The sequence below is a fragment of the Lissotriton helveticus genome, chromosome 3_1, assembly GCF_964261635.1.
Source record: "Lissotriton helveticus chromosome 3_1, aLisHel1.1, whole genome shotgun sequence".
NCBI lineage: Eukaryota > Metazoa > Chordata > Amphibia > Caudata > Salamandridae > Lissotriton > Lissotriton helveticus.
In genome coordinates, this window is record NC_136061.1 from 1,775,426,436 (window position 1) to 1,775,447,893 (window position 21,458).

A 21,458-nucleotide genomic window follows, 5' to 3' on the forward strand; every position below is an offset into this window, starting at 1 on the left:
TATATAAAAAAAAAAAAAAAAAAACTCTGCAAGGGCCTCTGCATTGCCCACAAAGCCATATATGGTCAGGCTCCTGGCTTGAAGGCAGTTAGTCCTCCCAGGGTTCTGGAGGTCGCTGGCTGCAGGACAAGACTACTTTTGGCGAAGGATGTCTGGAAACTGCAGACGGGCCAGTAGGGCTGGGGCCAAGTCAGATCTTCGCTGCAGTCTCCTCTGCTGGGCGTCTTCTTTCATCTTTTTTTCTTTGTAGGTTGCGGGAATCTGTCTTTTTGGTTCAGGGCTGCCACCTAAATACTGTATTTGGGGGGCGTTTTAGGTGTCTCAAGGTCAGTGCCAATGGGCTACTGACCTTAGGGTGACTACACCCTTGGTGTGCTCACCCCACGTGGGGGGAGTAGGCACAATCTCTAATCCTGATTGGGGAGTGCCTGCCATCTGCAAGATGGCGGGCACTGTAGAGTGGGCTTCACTTCTGCCCTAGTTAATTTTTCCTGCCTGTCTTCCCGCCAAAAAGGCGGGAAGTAGCATTACAAAGACTGCAAAGCCTTCAAAGCTCCACTGCCAGAGATGGCTCTTCCTGACCTGGAGGAGGAGAGGTATGAACACATACGCCTAAGAAATGCTTTGTTTCTGGGCTCAGGGAGCAAAGACTCCCACCCCAGGGGTCCAGAAACATGGCTCGTGGAGGAGGGCTGGTGTGTACCAGTCAGGGAGCTCAGCAGAGGCTGGTCGTTTTTCAGGGGGCATCTCCGAGATGCCCTTTGAGTGCATTTTTCATTAAATCACACACTGGCATTAATGTGGGTTTAATGTACTGAGAAGTTTGATCCCAAACTACCCAGTTTTTAGTAAAGCCATTATGGTGCTGTGGAGTTTGTAATGACAAACTCTCAAAACCATATACTCTTAAAGGCATTACTGCACTTACAATGGTCTAGACACTGTAGGGGTGCAGGGCTCATACACCCGTCACCACTGGGATAGTGCACCCAGCTAGAGGGGTGGCTGACCTATGCCGGGGCAGTGGGTTGTAGGCATGGCACACAGGAATGTGTGCCATGTCGACTTCATTTTGTTCTGCACCAAAGCACGCAGCCTGCAATGGCAGTCTGTGTGTGTGTGTGTAAAGGTACAGGGTGCCTCTAAGGGTGTCACAAAGGACAGTTTTGGGAAAGAACACAAGCCCTGGGAAACCTATTGACTATGCCCCTGGGTCCCTTTCCAAAGTAGTAGTCTGGCAAAAAGTGTGTGTGTGTGGGGGGGGGGGGGGGTTACTGCAACAGAAACCCAGCTTCCTACAGGGCTCTCAGTTGGTTTGGTGAGGAATGCATAAGTAGGTGGAGCGTAGTGTTGCGTATTCTTCTAGAATTACTACCACACTCCCAAAGTCCGATTTTAGGCCACTGAGTGCCAAATGCCTCTACAACGTACCAACATCAAAAGATGTATTAAATCATAAAAAAAGGGAGGCACATTTTAGAAAAACGGGGGGGGGGGGGGGGAGGGGGAAACCGCAAACTACAAAGTAGATCAAGCTCAGCTTCGTAGAGGTTACTTCAGGAGAAAATAGTGTTTATTTTTCTATAATCCAGGACTCCAACTTCAGAAAAATATCCTTTGCATTCACAGCCTAAATCCACCCAACAGCTGGAAGATGAGACAATGCTATTTTAAATTCTGGTCTCCAGACAGATGTTAACTGTCGCCAGCTTCAAGTAATCAAAACAATTTTTATATATATATATACACATACATATATACAGATGCATACATATACACATACATACAAGCTTTGCATCAACCCGGATATATGTATGTATATATCGCCACTGGTCTGTTCAATACTGGCATTCAGACATTTGCTTCTGCCCACCATATTATGCCGCATGGAGCGACGGCTCAGCCTCTTTCAGCCATTTGCTCTCTAGTACTATGAGCGACGGCATTTTTCTTGATCAAGTTTCTACACCTTGCTAAAAACAAATGCACTTCAGTGTGAGGTCTAACAGACCAATACTGTACGTTGCCTTTGCATTTTTATTTTCATAAAAAAAATGTTGGGGCTTGTAGTCATATTTGAATATTTAATCTATGGCTTTAGATTACAATATTAAAAAGTCAATATTCCTGCGTTGTGCATTAAAAGTAAAAAAAGGCTTCTGCACTTGCCTGGCCGAAAGCACCTTTACAATTGAAATTACGTGAGATGGTTATTTTTTCAATCTAACATTTTTATTTCAAGCTCATGTCCATCACGTTTAGGCGGCAGCAAATTTTCTATTTTAGGGACATATTTCTCCAATAGCAATATATCTGTCCAGCTTCATAAGGCGAGACAGCCCAGTGTTAAATGAAGCAGTAACAGAGGCACAATATGAATGCCATCCCTCTAAATAGCAGCAAAAAGAATGTAAAAGGGAAAACTGGGTAGGCATCTGGAGTAGGGCCAATTTGCTAACAGCACAATATCCAAGACTGGGCTTCCCGTACTTTTTATTTTTTAGAGCTAAATGGTCCAGTTACCGCCCAAGTTAGAGAGGATAATTAACTAGTATAGAGGAAAGGCAGCTCTGGATTCAATGCAGGGGGAATGGGCGTGCTGCAGGGCTAATTTTACAGCAAAATGTACCAATAATTCAGACACATCCAGTTTAAAAAATATATTTTGAATCACTTTTAAAAAGCCACAAAAGTGAATAATCATCTTTCTCCTGTGGTTGTACTGTACAATCAAAAGAAAGCAGATAACCAGGTGCATTTTAGAGATTTCCATGAGCACAATTTAGTCATCTGTTGAAAACAAGAATTTAAGACGTTACACTAAGTTAAACTATAAAAGTTGAGCCAGTGAAAGACTAGCCTGAGAATGTCATAACAATGCATCAGCCATGACATTATTTTTTAACACCTCCCCCACTAAACAGACCCCAAAAAGCCACACGGCAGCCTCCATGGCACAGGGTTTACTTACGCAGAGTGAGGTGCGTGATGACACAAGCGAAGATGAAGGCTGTGAGGAAGGACAGGGAGAGGATGAAGCTATAGAAGAAGCGATAATTCCGTTTCCCAACGCAGTTACCAACCCAAGGACAGTGATGGTCGAATCGCTCTGAAAAACAAAAAAGGTGGTGATGAAACACTTCCTTCATACATCAGAAAACCCCTACTGTCTGGTTCAGAGGAACAATGTAGATAGTAAAGCATGGGGCTATACAGTATCCCAGATCATGTTGTTATAATTTGACTTTACCTACTAGCAAGCACTATAGGCTTATTCCATCACAGAGAGCAGGCTTGGCAGACTGAAAATGAAGAGCTTGCTGTGTCATGGGGACTCAAGCCACACTTCACTGAGGAGATCTAACAAGCCTGAAATAAGTCTTGAGTAGATTGTATTCAAGTTTACAAGGAGGTAGCATAAAAGTTAATGTCAAACTGTCTATTTCAGAAGGGACCACAGCTAATTTTCACAGCTTCTTCTCATCTGTTCTTACACAAACTACAAAACCTAATTCATGGAATGCACACAGACTAATCGCCAATAGTTAAGAATTATTTAAATATATTCTTGCATCACTTTATTGTTAAAAGACAGGGGGCTAAAAAGGACCTTATACATTGTCTGCAGTACCCCTACAGAGGGCGGGTGGGGGGGGGGTTACATTTGACAAACACTTCTCACACCCAGTATCCCTACGATTGGTCAGCTACATCATCAGGTCGGTGTGAGAAAGTTGCCTTGTTATGCCTCCACTTTTTTCTGAATTGCTGAGTGTGCCCTGGGCTCCTGCCAACCAGGTACCCAGGGCCTGTGTTACTTCCCTAAAACTGTACTGAAACAAAACCCAATTGGCATCTATGGCCACCGGTCAGTCCCTGGTAGTTGGTACCCTAGGTACCCAGGGCATGGTGACCAGAGAAGACCCCTAAGGGCTGCAGCACTTATTGTGCCACCACCAGGGACTCTGTACCCTGGCACCCACACACTGCCTTTGCAGGATGAGTGCCTAAGAACAGAACTAAAACCAGAGTCGACATGGCACACATCCCTGTGTGCCATGCCCACAGAACCACTGCCCTGACATACTTCAGTCACCCCTCTACCTGGGTGCCCTATGCCAGAGGTGTGGGCACAGGTGCATGAGCCCTGTGCCCCTACAGTACCCAGGGCCATTCCTGGGCACTGTTAGTGCACTAATGCCATTAAGAGTATATGGTGCTGGGAGGTTGGCATTACGAACTCCACAGCACTATAATGGCTACACTGAAGACTGACAAGTTTGGTATCAAACTTCTCAGCATATTAAATCCGCACTGATGCCAGTGTGGGATTTAATGTAAAATGCACCCGAGGGCATCTTAGCGATGCCCTCTGAAACCCTAACCTACTATCCACGTCTGGCTGAGTGCCTGCAGAGGCTGCCACACAGCAGACATGTTGCTGGAACCCTGGGTAGGAGACCCCCCGCTCTCCTGGGCCTGCAACAATGCACATCCTGGGCGAGGTGCTAGATCTCCTCCCCCAGGATGGGCAGGGGGAAGCTTCGAAGGCATGCCGCCTCTGTGAGCTTCTCCAGACCATTTGCTGTACCCAGCCCCCACCAGTCCTGCCCCCCACTCTGGCGGGAAGACTGGCAGGAAAAACTACGTCAGGAAAGGAAGGGGCCAGACTGTGCCAACCCCACCCCTCAGGTGGGGGAGACGAGGTGAAGCACGACCCCGGGCTCCGGCCATCTTGAAGATGGGGAGCCCTGCCCTATCACAGCTAGGCTCCTGCCCCCCTCCCACAGGAGAGGAGCAGGCTAGGGGGTATACTCACCCCAAGGCAGGGACCCATTGGTCCCTGTCCTTGCCCTACCTGTAACGCCCCTAAATGCAGTATTTAGGGGCTCCCTGAACCTTCCTTCCTCAGATGCCGATATCAAAAAGAAGAAAGAAGATCAAGAAGACCACCACCCACTGTGCAGCTGCTAACAGGACAACAACTGACTTGGCCCCAGCCCTACTGGTCTGTTGATCCTGGAACCTGCTCCTGCCTAAAACCTGGCGACTCCTGCGGACAGCAACCTTGGAACACCCAGAGGATCTGCCTGCCTTGACCCTCCTGAAGATTGGGACTCCCATCAGCAGAGGCTCTGCTGCAACAACCCCCCTGGTGCCAGCCAGGAAGCTCGGGACCAGCCCACTCTGCACCCGCCGGGCCGGGCCCAACCGAACCAAGACCACGAGGACGTCCCCCCGGCAACTGGGACCCAAAGTCCAGTGCCCAAAGACCCTCCTCGACGAACCAGCCGATGCTGCAGACTCAGAACCAGGGCCCACCCCAACCACGACTATCTGAGGGTAAGCTTTTCCGACACCCAAAGACACCCTTGCACCGGGCGCCCTACAGCCCCCTGTGCCTCCCTTGGGGTACCTACCTGTGCTCCAAGATCCCAACTTACCTCTCGAAGTGCTGGTCGCCCCTGGAGAGTCTCTGTCCCCAAACCTGCAGCCTTTGTTCCTTTTTGAACTAACTGTACTTACCTGACCCTGGGGAACCCCTGAGTCTATGCCCAGAACCTTAACTTCACCAACCAAGTACTCACCTGGAAACCGGTAATTTACTTACCTGCCATTGGATAACATTGACCCATTTTGACTCGAAATTTTTTTAAGAGGGAAGTTTTGTAAACTGAAAATATTCACATAAAATCAGCCAAAGTCCGAATTCTGAAGTACTCACATGTGATATGGGGAGAAGCCAGTACTGCACCTTTCAGCCCAGTACTGAACCGCAAAAGTAATCCCTAGCGTGGTTACTGGTAATCTGTATTTTCTCCATAGGAACCTATTGTCTGCTTTTCTTTGAAATTCTTCTGTCTACTTTTGAAAACTTGAACTATTCTTTAAAAATCACACAAAATACTGAAACGCAATTACCTACCTGTTTTGAGTTAAGACCCCAGTGCTGGCCCTAGGAGACCCGTGCTGGGTTACAAAAGTAACGTGATCGTACTTTACATGCAACCTGAATTTTCTCCCATTGAATAACATTGTCAGATTTCCATTGAAAAGTTTCTAAGTGTTAACTTTTAAAACAGCTTTATATTCATGAAAATTTACTACAGTAACTAAAACGTTTTTGCTAATCTGGTTTCAGCTTAGACCCCAGGACTGAATCTAGGATCTAGTCCTGGGACTACTAAAGTAATCTATATAGTAATCAACTGTACTTACATGTGGAGAACCCATTGAGCTCAATGCTATAGTTTGTTTTAGGAGTGTGTTGCTTACTGTCAAGGCTGTATTAATTGTGTGCACAAACTATCGCTCCTTTGCAAAGTAATTACATGAGAACTCATAACAAGATAAGTATATTTTTATAACTGTTGGTTCTAAAAATAAAACACCTATATCTGTGGATATAAAAACAATTGGCCTGGAGTTCAGTCCTTGAGTGTGTGAAACCTTTTTCTGACTGAGTGTGTACAACAAAGGCTTCACACGGTCCTCTGGTACTGCCTTACTGCTCGACCAAACTACCACTTTGGAGAGTAAGGTCAGTTCTGACTTTAACCTCTGTTATACCTCTGGGGTGGGTGGACTCTATACACACTGTACTTCATTCTAGTCCAGTATATATAGAGCAACTTTCTCCCAGTTGGAAACAACACCAGAGCAGAGATCAGTCATAAATCACATTGTCTCATCATACCAAAACAGGGATGGGGTAGAAGGGCTACGAAAACACCTCGCCCTCCTGTTCCATGGTATTTACAATAGGATGGCGTAGAGTTCCTGTAACATGTCCAACACATACGGCCTCATCAATTCTATACAGTGCTCTCACATAGGACAACTACCTCAATCCATGTCACCACACCATGTTTCCAGTACTTAAAAAAAAAAAGATGTAGTATGTGTGTGCTTCCATTAAACTCAACATAACTGGTGAAGATCTGTAACAGAAAAGCACAGAACTGGAAACGTGGCAGCCGTCATTCATGGCACAAAGAAGAAACCCTACTACTACTGCATTGTTTCTGGAGTAGGTTCACTTCAATCTGATGCAGACGTTTAAAAAACATATAAAATGGCCTCAGATGACGAGATGCTTTGTATTAATTAAAACACCCATAACCGCTCAGAGAACTCATCACCTCCACCTAAAGCAACTTTCAGTGCTGGGAACATCATATATAATAGCCCACCTACTACCCAAAATACAGTAAGCACCTCACTCCCACAACATCTCTATCACTCATCACACCCCCATTCGTCTCGCATACACCATGCTTCAATAAGACATCTTGAGGGGTCTACAATAACATACCAACACAGTTGTCACAGAGGCTGCAGTGAGAGGTCCTTGGAGGACGAAACATCTTGCAGGTGAAGCAGTACTTCAACTTCACCATCTGCCCGTTAATCACAACCTCTTTAGTCCGAGGGGGCGGCCGGTATGTGGAGGAGCCAGTACCATCTGTAAAAGAGGTCAAAGAGAAGGCAAAACACAAACCATCAGGCAAAAATACAGCCATCTGTGTGAGCAGCTTCAATCACCAGTTTTTTCCATGATACAAGAAAATATTCAACCCAGTGGACTCCTTTAAATCAAGGTGCACTCTGATTTGCTGCAACTAACACCATCCCAATTTGCCAGCCCACAGTAAGCTACAGTAGTTTCAACTGGGATGGGCCCTCGGAATGAACCAGTTTACAAGAGAAACACATGAAGTCAAATGTCAGCTTATGGCTTGAACAGCTACATGCCATAAGAAGTAACATTACAAGTTATCAGAGCTTGGCTATAAAAAAACTTTGCACAGTTTACACCAAAAGCCAATCTATTTGCATAATGCAAAAAATAGCTTTATATAACAGCAACCACAAAACTGTAGTCACAGTGCAGCTGTACTATTAAATCACTAACAGAACTTTAGAAATAACGGCTAAGTGAAACAAGAAAATGGACTCGGGTTCACACTGGAGTCACAGAGCCACGAAAGTAAAAGACCTGCTTATGGAGAAACACCTGCATTTAGGGCAGTGGGACCATACTGGGTGGCTGACCTGGAGGCGAGAAACTAATCTGGGGGGGTAGGGAGAGAGATGCACTGTGTCTAGAAGTAACTTCTGATTTAAAAGCACCGACTTAAGAGTTCATTGTGCTTCCAGCCTACAAGCAGCAATAACAATGTCAAGATAATTCTTGTGATTAATATGTGAGCGAGAGAGGGGAGCACTTCAAAAACAAATTAATGTTTTTTTTAGAGAGAAGCCATGGAGAGGTGAGGGGCTTTTTGCAGGGTGATAGTGAGGGACTCTTAGGAGGAGATAATTGGGGGGTGGGGGTGGAGTAGGAGGGAGTCCAAAAAGACTGTCGCACCAGGCATCACAAGCACTAAAGCCAGCCTTACCTGCCTATCAGTGGATCAACTGGAAAGCATGATAATTGGAGATTTAACCAAGTTAAAAAAAACACCAATCAGGTATGGTTTTTTCCCCCCATTACGAGAAGCTCTGAGGGATGAAAGGCACATGTGCCCTCTACAGAGGCTGTACAAACCAACAGACAGGCTCAGACAAAGCATTGCCATCAGGAAGCAATACAGTGCAATTCATACCTCTTCTACATTTCCATTTTTCTGAGGTGAACCAGGGCAGAACTAGAATGCCTCAAGTCTACACTGCACAGCTTTGCTACAGAATGGTAGGGACAATATGGGAATTGAAGAAAGGCTTCAAGGTGAAGGATTTGCAAGTGGAGCAGCAAAATCTAGGGAAAGAGTTGAGTTTTCCAGGCTTTGGACTATTTTTGGAGTATGGAAAGGCCTACATATCAGCTAAGACCAGCATGAAACCAGCTCCAGATCAAATACTTTACCATTTTCAGGGACCAATTGGGGAAAAAAAGGTCTGGTGTTAAAGGCACCACATTTCCCAGACCTCCCTGCCCATCTTCAGGTCTATGATAAGGAGGTGTTCACTTTTGCCAAAACAGGTCTCTAGACATTTGCGGAATAGTGCCTCTGCCGGACTGATGCCGGGGAGGGAATGCCACTGTTTTGGTGCCAAACATCTGAAGCAATTCTTGTCTGGCACAGCAAATCTGCAGTAGCACAGCCAGTTTAAGTTTGGCAGAGCACAAGCATTTAGAAGTACAGTAAGGAAATAAGGTGTCTCAGATAATGAAAGTTATCTACAGACACAACAAAATGTTATGAATTCAATGCGCTTCACCATAGGCAGGCAGTGGAGGTCCATCAGCCGAGTAGAGACAGGCGAGTACTTGGGGATGTGATCCAGGAGATATGCAGACGTGACCAAACTAAGTCGTTTGGAGTCTTTTGATTAAGGCATTTGATGTCCAAAGATGCAGCTTCAACATACCAAAGAAACAGCCGGTCACAGTGTTAATCTGATGGTCAAGTTTCAATTCCTTATCCAGCCATATTTCGAAATTCTTAACCATCATTCAAACCTCTGGCAAGGACCCTAAAACCTATGGCCACCAGGGCACACCCTACAGGCTTGTGTGCCTCCAAACTATCAAAATCTCAGTTTTGCTACTTTTGATGTGGAGGCAATTCATCCCTATCAATGGGCAATGGCTTCCAAACAGTGTTTGAGTTGAAAGGGATTCCTGTCTCAGTCTGGAGTCAAGGAGGCCACTATCTGAGTACTGTCCACATAAGAAATTATGGAAAAACTAGGAATTCCACTATGGCCGTTAAAGAGTGGACATAGAAATTAAAAAGCGTAGGTCTCAGAAAAGAGTCTTGCGGCACTCAAGTTATAAAGCGTGGTGTGGATGCATAATGTTTAGATGCGACCTAAAAAAACTGATGCTCCATGAAGTAAGTGAGCCAGTGATGGGTTTTGCCAGTGATCCCACAGTTCTTGTGTCTCCTTAAAAGAAGACAGTGGGATACCATGTCTAAAGCAGCACCCTGATCGAAAAGGCAAAGTGTTGCAGTCCCACCCATGTCTAATGTCTCAGGTCTTCCGAGACCCAGAAAAGCGCAGACACTGTACTGTGGCTGAGCCCAGACATAAACCTAATTAGACAAGTGCAGGGCATTGTGGGAATCCAGATACTCCAATAATTGTTAATTAACAAGTTTCCTAGTATTTTAGCCTGGAATGATAAAAGAAATGGGACAATAGTGTTCCAACTCTGTCTTCAAGGTAGGTTGTTATTTTTGCAAGGGAATAACTGTTGCAGGTTTCCATAAATAAGGAACAGAGGCAGACGTAACAGATAGATTTAACAGCTCTAATAACTTGGACGTGATCACAGGAGCCGCCATTTTGAGAATCCAGGTCAGCCAGAGATCCGACTGGGAGACGTATTTAACTGAAGTCAGAAGTTCTGGAGCTGGGCCTGATCTGAGAGCTCAGCAGCAGCTAAGAGCTATTCCTTGTGATGAGGGCAGTAGCAACTAGCAATGAAAGACTCCTCCCTGGAGATTCCAGGGAAGGTGAATTAAATATCTGCAACTTTAGTAAGAAAGACCGTGGCCTAATCATTGCACTAAGCATCAGAGTGATGAGCAATCCTGCACAACTTTCATGCGCATAGATCTCCTGGAAGACTGTTCTGGACTCATTTCAAACATTGACTCCAGACATAAAGAGCGTTCCCAAAAAGGATGCATTGATACACTGCAGTTGAACATTTACACAATATTGGTAAACATTTCTCAAATGTTATATTGCTCACTAACATCTGCTATTCTATCAGTTTATGTATTGAATGAGCACCCAATTTCATCCTCTTGAGTTGTTGATGGCCCTCTATATTTTTAGAACGCTCAATGAAATCTACAACTGGAGGGGTGCAGGTAAACAACCATAGGGAAAGGTCACTTAAGCTTCTAAGTACTACTCCAAAATCAAAGCACAATATAAACAAGGGGAGTGAAAGACAAGGTATAATCTAGTATAGTTATCTAACATAAGAATCTAAAACTTAGTAAATGGTGCATGTGTAGCGTATCTCAAATTTAGATCAAAATCACCGGCTATAATTACATCCGAGTTGATGTGTGTGGATTTATCTTTCAATTGCATGAATGAGTAATCAGGGTGATACAACAAAATATGTTGCTGTCTGACACTACAGCTACTTGAAGTGGACTTTGAAGGCTGAAAGAAGGCTTAAGTGTGTTCCATTTAATACTGTGAATTTTGGCCACGTGAGCAATTTGGGTAACTACTCTCTTCAAGACCTCTTTGCAAAGGGTTATAAATAGGGCTTCCAGTTTTCCATTTTTACTGATTTTTACAGATAAATAGACAGAAAACTACTTATTTCCTGTCTGTATTTATTTTTAAATACAGGAAAATAGGTCTTCTATGGATGTTTTTTTTCTATTGTCAATCACAAGTGCCAGATTAGTAGGTGCACAGATTGAAGTGTAGGGGGGGGGGATAAAAAAAAGACAACAGAATTCCTAATTAACCATAACCCCTTCGCTGCTCGGGGGATTCCCCCGCTGTGCTGGGGGCGCGTACAGCGCCCCCATGCTCATGACGAGGTCAGCTCATAATGAGCCACGGTGTTTCGGTGCTCATGACGAGCTGAGCTCGTCATGACCGTGCCCGTTCCAATGGAACATTCAGCACAGCAGGGGAATCAGCCCAGCGTGCGAGCGTTCCACGGGACGGCGCGGTCATGACGAGCTCAGATCGTCATGAGCACCGGAGCGCCGTTGCTCATGACGAGCTGAGCTCGTCATGAGCATGCAAGGAATTAATTAAGTGCAGAGCTAGTTATTTATGCTATTCTACGATGCAGGTGTAACGCTATTGCACTGTATAATGCTGAAAAGTTTTGAACATTTAAATGCGAGAATACATTTATCAGTTTAATGTGGAAAAATAACCATTGCAACTTTATATAGAAAACAAAATAAAACAAGCATTTGCAATGCAATAGGTCTCGCATTAGGATAAGTTTGAGCTTTTAGTATTGTAAATGGCATTGGCTATTTTTTTTTGCAGTAGTTACGTTTTGTTTTTATAACGCTGGATGTGGTTTCCTGCTGTTAAGAAACTACTGAAGAAAAAAATATAACAGTGTCAGGCAAGCAATCCTATCAGACTCTGCGTGGGCCGCCAAGGAGAAGGCAAAGATTTCCCATCTGAAATCCCACTTTCAGTGTAGAAACAAGATGATCCTGAGATTTTGGAAAGAAATGATTCATAAGAAACTCCTCACAAAGCACAATAGCCACTTCAAAACTTCCAGGGGCTCACTTAAGAAAAAAATCCTTGTTAGCAACATTTTAAGTGGGGATGGGTGCAGGACCGAAGCACTTCTTTAGTTACTTTGGTGCTAAAGTGACTGAGTACTCCAGCAATGGCATAGATATGGCTTGTGTGTGCAAATAGTCTCCTCACACGGTCCATGGGCCTGAATTCCTCCTTCATTTGGGTAGGCAATCACGAAATTGAAAAGAAGACAGCCAAAAGGTGTGATAGAGCCATCCATCTTGATTACTAGGTCATGAGATTTGGTTAAAACAAAGACACTTCTTCCGTTTGTTATTTTCAGTAGCGTCATTACATATTTTCAACACAGGACCATTGCTTCCTTCATCATTTAGGAATAAGTCAAAGGAGAAGCTGGACCCTGAAACTCTAAAGCGGCCTTCAGATTATATGTCTACCTTGAATGCTTAGATACACCTCTCTTAAGACCTCCAGAATGTGGCCAGTGCAGGTCTGTTGGAGTGTCCTTCAAACCATCATATCTCATCCTTCACTAACTGCATCGGCTTATATTTTGGGTCTGAAGGTTGTGAAAGTACACAATCCATCAGAAATTACTGTGTACGTTATCTTAAACAACCATTTGTTTTTGACATGACTGTGAAGACTGCTAGACAAGTACGATGTGTGTTAATGTTCAGGAGTGCTTGGCTAGGTTATGGGTGCTGGAAAGTACAGTTCTGAATCACCCACCCCAAGAAATGATGTAAGTATTTCTGTAATTTTTTTTAAGTTATTTTCAGTTAGATGTATATGACAAATTGTTTTGTTTCCCTTACGCTTTAGACCAAAGGAGTCGTCAGAGTTAAAAAAAAAAAAAAAAAGAATCAGAAAGCGAAAGAGTGATCGCAGGTTGTTAGTCCGTGAAAACTATCAGGTGTCATTTCATCAACTGACTGAAACCCTCTCCCAAAGCAGTTTCACTGACTGGTTGCACACTCAGCGCAGACAGTCGGGCAGCACTACAAATGTCTAGGGACTCTGTGCATTTGTCTTTTTGACATACATCACTGGGGTTAAATGTGACAAATGTTATTCCATGATTAAAGGGACTTTTGCAAGCTTCACTGAAAGCCTAGAACGTTACTTACTACAGTTACAGCGCGGTCGTACTACATAAGAGTACTCCTGTAGGTAAAAGGACCTATACTGCTCCATGGTCTTTAGTCATGCAGATCAAGCTGTCCTGCGGCTGATAATGAAATAAACGTATCATGTCATACTGATGCATGCCATGTGACCTATCCCTAAGATGGAGATACTGAGGGGACGGGAGTGAGGGTGAATTACAGTCTTTGTCAGTGCTTAAGAGATGCTGATGTCAGTTGTATGCTTTAGCTGCTATCAATTATTCCAAAAGGGAAATCTTATATATAGAAATAATAGCCAATTCTTTTAATGTATTGCAAGCTACTGTTCATGCTACACTACTAATAATCTTAAAACTGTTCAAATATTGAATTTCATTTGCTGAATTCAGATTTCTTGGATTACGTTACTTTCTTTAGTATTGGGCACGTCTGTCTTTGGTATCACTTCACAGCATTGTGAAGAATCATGAATGGGTGACGATCAAACTGCACTAGATGTCACTGGCTGTGAAGTTGTCATAGATAGTAGTGGTCTGGTTACGAGAAGTGAAAAGAGAGAATTATCTATCTGTATATTAGAAAGAAAACTAGTACTTTACGCATCAATGGTAGGACATTTCCAAATAAATACATACCGCAAAACATCCTCGTTACTCTGCCGGCCTGCGACCAGGAAGTCAGGCAGGCCGGCGCGACACCCGGAAACAGGAAGTAGGAGGGCGGGAGCCTACCCCGCCTCCCACGGAAGAGCCGCGATTGGAGCCGTGTTGGGACCACCGGAGCAGGCAGGAGCCTACCCTGCGCCCCGGTGCCTAATGAGGGAAGACGAGTCCTGCTGCCGGGCCCTGCAGCTGAGGAGAGCCGGTGAGTGCGTTGCTGAGCTGCTGCTGCGGGCGGGCGGCGGAGGGGCGGGGGGGGGGAAAGCATGTACGGGCGGGCGGGGGCGGCCTGTGTATGTGTGTGTGCGCGTGTGTGCGTGCGTGCGTGTGTGTGTGTGTGTGTATGTGTCTTGGAGTGCGTGTGTGTGACTGTGGGATAGGGGGTGTGTGAGCGAGTCGATGTGTACGGCGCGGGACGCGGACGCGACGTGCGCGTTCGCGCAGACGAATCCAGGAGAGGAAATGCTAGTGCACCCTCTGGTCCGTCCTTCCCTCCAGACAGCTGACTATACGTCTCCGTCCCTGGAAGCATCCTTTGGATGCTAATTCCAGGGCGAGACCTAAAAATGGATAAAGAAAAAATTAGCAAGACAAATATGGATGAATACTAACGGAAATGTCAAAAAAATAAATACCATTCAACCAGGAGCCCTAGTTATAAAGTATCGCCTCCTACTTATGACCTCAGATCTGAACTTAGCTGAACTCTTTACATGAAGCTATCAATCCGACAATAAAACTCCTATTTAAAAACTATTTTCCATCAATTGACACATTTTCAGGTGTGAAAAGGAACTTCTTTTCTACATTACCAGGCTCTATTTTCAAACCAGCATTTTTATTGAGGGACTGTAATTCGGTGTTTACATTCTTAAATATGGCATTTTTGTGAACAGAGAAAATAAGATTTTGTTTTCTCTGTTCACAAAAATGTCATATTTAAGTTTTCGCTACATAGAAAAGCAATTATTATTGTTGCCAACGTTTAACTCTTGAATAAAGAGAGGGTTGTCTAGTTTAGCAGAGGAGTCTGGACAGTGCTCGCCTTTGTGTGAAGTAACCTGTTATTACCTGTCAAAAAGTGGGACGTTACATCAAGGGACCAAAACGTCTCCTGGAATGGTCAGCTTAGTAATGCAATCTTTGTTGGAGCCAATACCCAGCATGTGTTAAAATTGGGTAATGGTTTCATAATAAATACCAAAAACACCTTCTCCTCTACTTACCCTTTGTGGGTATGCAATTTCATAAGCATTATTTCTAATCTGTGGGTTTTTTCAGCTCCCCCCCACAACCCCTTCCCCGCCCCCCCTCCTATTAAGTGGCTTGGAACTTTCTCACAATGATGCCGAGATGGAATCATTATAACATGTTTTATCCAAAGAATTACCACCTATTATGCTTTCCGCCTCAGTAACATTTCTTGACACCAATTTGAATATTCATTAGGCAGCTCTTAGCGAGCACATTTATAGAGCAAATCTTTTTTGTTGAAGTCTTGTTTTTTTTTTTTAAATGATATGCTGTGGATTTAGAGTCTTAAATGGTATCAATTCGCAATTGCAGCAGCCCAGGCAGAGTGCAGTGTTGTTCAACAATTGGGGAGCAAGAACAACTCGGGTATAGTTAGTAGATATGCAAGATTCTGCTTTTACCTGTGAAGTGGATATTTTTGCATCTAAACTGGCTATATAGTTTGCAAGAGATTACAACAAACTGACATGTAACCACCTTTTGGGATTGCCAGTTCAACAATATGTTAATGCCGGTAAGGGTTCAGTCTAAGGAGGTTAAAACAATATTCATTTTCAGTTAGGGTGGGGTTTTAGGAGGAGGGCAATTATTCTCCAGTTGTTCCACAACATCCAAAAGCTGAACATCTAGATCATAATAAGAAAAAAAACCTTCACTCCTTCATTTCCTAATAATGATGGTTGATTTACCAATGAAATATCAATTATTGAAATACGATTGGAAGTGGCTTCATTACAATGGACATATGCAACAATCTCACTTGTAGAAGTACGACTAAATCATTTGCCTCAGATTGTGTTCTTGTTTACAGAGATTAAGCCCATTACAATTATTATGCTCTGACTTTTTAGTTATAGTTTCAAAAAACAAACATTGGCATAGAAAATAGGCCTCGCCTTTGGGACTTTGTAAGTGTTCAGCCAAGCAGCACATTCTGTGTACCTGTACTAGATTGATGTAGTGATTTCCCAGTATTAAAAGTTGCACAACAATTCATAATTCATGATACTGCTATACAGTTTATGCTAAGATATGAATTCAGCAGCCCACATGCCTCGAACGGAAAATGCTACTTACCAGTATGCATCTGTTCTTGGCATGTAGGGCTGCTGACATTCATATATTAGCATAGATCGCCGCCTAGTGTTGGGTCCGGATGTTTGCACCTTGTTGTCCTGGAAGAGTCTTCGAAGTATTACAAGATAGGCGACCCCTCCCCTAGACTACAGTACGCACAGGCATCTTCAGATTGTTTTTCGCCATTGTGGCAAAGATGGAGTATAGAAAAGTAAGAGATGACCATGTAAATATATGTAGAAAAGATTACTGCAGCTGTGACAGGCACCGGGGAGGAGGGTGGGCAATATGAATGTCACCAGCCCTACATGCCAAGAACAGATGTATACTGGTAAGTAGCATTTGCAGGGATAGTGTCAGGGATGGGTTGTGGATCATAAGGATCATGCTGGTCGTCCCATGTGTTATCCTGTACATCCTGATCCTCGGGTTGTACATCTCTTGTCTAGCGGCCCTTCGGTTCCGGATAGTGTTCTTCGACTGGAACTGAGCACAAGCTGGACAGTTTTCCTCGTTGTGCTCAGGAGATAGGCACTTGTTGCATACTGTAGGTTTATCAGTATGTGGGAATTTGGAGTGACATTGTGGGCACCTTTTAAACGGGGTCCTTTCAGTCGGCAGAAGGCCCACGTGGCTTCGAAAAGGCCCAACGGCCCGCGTCAACGACCGGAACGAGATGGAAAGTACTATCGAGTCAAGGGATACCGAACGAGAACAATACCGTCGAGGTAGAAGGCCTTTGGCCTTAGAAAGTTGAAAAGTTTTGGTTCCGAAGTTGTAGTTGAGGAATAGCATCCGAACCCAAAGGCGGAAAAAAACTATCTGAAGATGGAGAAGATGCCCATCTCCACTGTAGTCCAGGGGAAGAGTCACCTATCTCGTGATACTTCGAAGACTCTTCCAGGACAACAAGGTGCAAACATTCAGACCCAACACTTGGCGGGGATCTATGCTAAGATATGAATTCAGCAGCCCACATGCCTCGAACAGAGGAGGAATTTGCCCATCGGACACCTCACAGAAAATACAGAAAACTGTAGCAGCATATGTGAATCTTTATCAGAGGTAAGGGAATATTTGATTGCTGTAAGCAAATTTTGATGCTGGCAAAGAGAAGGTTTTACTTAGTGGAGAACATCCAGTAACAAAGACAAACACTACACATCTATTTAGCATATGTAATTTCAGCAATATTTTCCCCACTGAAGATATTCAAGAATATCACTCCTAAAGAAAATATTTTTAACTTTATTACAATTCAACATTCTGCATTTCACCCTTTTTTATCCAGAAATCTAAGAGGAGGAGTTTGAGGGAACAATTTTCAATTCTGGTCACTTTCCAAAAGGAGAAAACTGAAAGAAAATAGATGTTGCAAATTACATGAAATCTTAAGAACTACAAACAAAACTCCGTGTTTATCATGGCTGAGTTCACCTGGAGTAATGTACAATCTTATTGGAGCTTGACACTGACCCATGTTTCAAAACGCTGCAGTAATCCTCATAAGGACTGGAAAGGGCCCTCGGGATGCCAAGGCTCAGAGTATTGCACTTAGTGGACCTAAAAAATGCAGCATGCACCATTTGATGCTAAACTGCTTTTTCACCAGGTAGTGCATGGCTAAGCTTGCATGAAGACTGGGTCATCACTCCCAGTTTGGGTTTCGACACGAGCACAGCACTGAAACAGCATTAATTAAGGCCACCAAGATCAGTACTGTGATGGGCGTAGGGGGCATGGCCGCCCTTGTTCTCCTCGATTAGTCAGCTGCATTTGATACTGTTGATCACAATCTTCTGCAGCAGCAGCTGGAAATGCTGGGGGACAAGGAAGCGGCACTGACCTTGCTTTCTACCTTTCTGAAGGAAAGGAGACAAATAGTGACATTGGACAAGTATAAATCGGATCCATATATCTTCCCATGTGGAGCTCCACAGGGCTCATCTCTGAGTCCATCCATTTTTAACGTGTGCGTATCTGAACACGCCCCTTTGATCTGAGAGTTCGGTTTTAGTCTCAAGTCTTACGCCGATGACACCCTGATAGTGGTGGCAGCGTACAGACATCAAACACTACAGTTTCAGACTGTATGAGGGAAATAAATAGATGTATGAGAAAACACTGTCTTAAGCTTAAGTCTGAGAAGACCGAGGTAGTAGTCTCCGGTAACCTGCAACCCAGATGGGACAACCTCTGGTGCCCGGCGGGGATGGACAAACTGCCAAAGACCAGCTCAGAAGGCAAAAAATCTGGGAGTTTTGACTGATAATAAACTAGCACTATCTTACCAGACAAATGCCTCGTCCTCCCACTTTGATAAAGAAACTCAAGAAGATCCTAACTTACAGTCCCACTGACTCTAGAAAGACTGTTGTAACCACACTAATTCAGTCAAAATTGGATTATTGTAATGGGCTCTACCCGAGTATGCAGAAGCAATATCAAAAAAAGCTCCAGACAGTTCAAAATGCAGCTGCAAGACTTCTGCTGAACCTCCCTAACCACAAATCAGTAGCTAAAGAAATTCTTAGACGTCACTGGCTTGCGGTGGCACAACAAATTAAATTCAAGTCATTATGCCTAGCATACAAGGCACTGAGCAACACAGGGCCACTATTTCTTAGAAATCTCTTTGCCTGGTATGAACCGTCCAGACAGTTACATTCCACAGGAGCTAGACTTATGAAAGTTCTGAGAATACGGTCCTCAAGCTGAAGTGGTCGAAGCTTCTCGTATGGCACTGCAAAACTCTGGCACATGCTCCTAATGGAGCTCAGAAGTCCAAGCTCCCGCCACCATCTTTAGAAAAGGTCTAAAAACCTTCGGCTGGGCTTACCGCAATCCTAGTGCAAGGACACCTCCCGGTTTTTGCGCGCTCAATAACTCTTACTAACATAACATGTTACTCAGATGTTTGGGCTGTATCCTGATCAGAGCCAAGAGAAACAAGCATTTACAATGCAATGGTCTCGGGCATTGTTATAGTTAGAGCCATTGGCATTGCGCATGACATTTTTATTTATGTTTTTGTTTTGAAAACATAAATAAATGACATTGTCATTTACAATGCCAATAGCTTAATCGCTCGCAAATGTGAGACCTATTGCATTTGCACCCACACAGAGTCATTAACATAGAGCCACCCACACAGAGCCACCTACACACACACAGAGCCACCCAGGCACACACAGACAGAGCCACCCACGCACACACAGACAGACAGAGCCACCCACGCACACACAGACAGAGCCACCCACGCACACACAGACAGACAGAGCCACCCACGCACACACAGACAGACAGAGCCACCCACGCACACACAGACAGACAGAGCCACCCACGCACACACAGACAGACAGAGCCACCCACGCACACACAGACAGACAGAGCCACCCACGCACACACAGACAGAGCCACCCACGCACACACAGACAGAGCCACCCACGCACACACAGACAGAGCCACCCACGCACACACAGACAGAGCCACCCACGCACACACAGACAGAGCCACCCACGCACACACAGACAGAGCCACCCACGCACACACAGACAGAGCCACCCACGAACACACAGACAGAGCCACCCACGAACACACAGACAGAGCCACCCGCGCGCACACAGAGCCACCCGCGCGCACACAGACAGACAGAGCCACCCGCGCGCACACAGACAGACAGAGCCACCCACGCGCACACAGACAGAGCCACCCACGCGCACACAGACAGAGCCACCCACGCGCACACAGACAGAGCCACCCACGCGCACACAGACAGAGCCACCCACGCGCACACAGACAGAGCCACCCACGCGCACACAGACAGAGCCACCCACGCGCACACAGACAGAGCCACCCACGCACACACAGACAGTTAGTTTGCAACCACGCTGAAACCACACAAACACAATTTAAATAAATAAACACACACCTTTTCCCCTGCCAGAGTCAAAGTGGTGAAGGCGGGTCTGTGGTAGTTGCTGGAGCAATGAGTGCAACAGGAGGAGACGCAGCGCCATGTGTGCTGCAGAGGCGGGGACGGATTTCCCAACAGTGTCGTCACATTTCTTCATGAGGAAGTATCCAATGGGGGCTGTGCTCAAGAGGGGGAGGAAGACTGAAAGGGAGGGGGCCACTCAGGGAAGCTGTTATCAGCGCCGCGCGCCTCTCTGCAGACTCCCCTGTATTCCACAGAGGCGCGCGACGCGATCTGGCCTGCCATGCATGCCGTGAAGACAAGACCTGGCCGCGCGCACAACGTTATCCTATGGGAAAACGCTGCGGGCGGCCAGGTCTTGTCTCCCTTCGGCGTTCTCAGACTGCTGAGACGCCGACTATAGTTCTCTGGCGAGAACGCCCTTTTCAAGCGCGTTATAGCCGAGCCCTAAAAATGATCAGGACTAAGGTACAGGATGTCGGATTTTGCTTTTTCCGCCCTGTTTTAAGTATAGCTATGCCTTCTTTTTCTATATTTAATATGGAGTGCTCACTCGAAAACTATCCTACCTTCCGTAAAAAAAAAAAATTTTTAAACACAAAAACATATTTACCTACTTATTACCCCTCAGTAAGGCTTGGTTTTCTTTTTTTTAAAAATCTTTGCGCCTTTACTTGTTACATTAGTGGAGTGGTGTGGCTCACTGGTTAGAGGTGGCAGACCCGTAAGCAGAGAACGGCCCGGGACCAGGGTTCAATTCCCGACGCGGCAGGGTCGTGGACCAGGGTCAAAACGAACTCGATAATTCTCGCCTCGGTGCCTACTCTAACCAGGGAACACACTCGGCAACTCTGGGCATTAAGCTTGCCTCATCTCTACAACGGCCCCCCACAGATGCCGGGGATGCCTGGTTTCACCTTGGCGATACCCAGAAAGGGGCCATCTCACAGGGAAAACCAGGACGGGTTCCCCAGCGGTCTTCAGCGCCAGGATACTCCATGGAGTCGCAGTGCGCTTTACAAGTACACCCACATTTACATTTGTATAGAATCTGGTTACGTCTTCACCAATATGCGGATAATAACCTGATTACTTTGAGACTTGGTCTTTATAAATATTCTACACACTCTTGGCCACACTCCAGCCTGGTATTCAATCAAGGAACATTAGACTGAAGCC

At 45.1% G+C, this 21,458-nt stretch overlaps 1 protein-coding gene across 5 annotated transcripts in view; it reads right to left on the minus strand.

Annotated features, from left to right (window-relative positions):
• ZDHHC18 (zDHHC palmitoyltransferase 18) overlaps window positions 1-21,458 on the minus strand; it is a 143,478-nt gene that overhangs the window by 74,031 nt on the left and 47,989 nt on the right. For all 5 annotated transcript variants that reach the window (XM_078682633.1, XM_078682632.1, XM_078682630.1 and 2 more), the window contains exons 3-4: window positions 7,316-7,465; window positions 2,972-3,109 (exon numbers count right to left, since the gene is read on the minus strand). In XM_078682633.1, coding sequence (XP_078538759.1) covers window positions 2,972-3,109; window positions 7,316-7,465 — 288 coding nt within the window. The remainder of the gene's footprint in view (window positions 1-2,971; window positions 3,110-7,315; window positions 7,466-21,458) is intronic.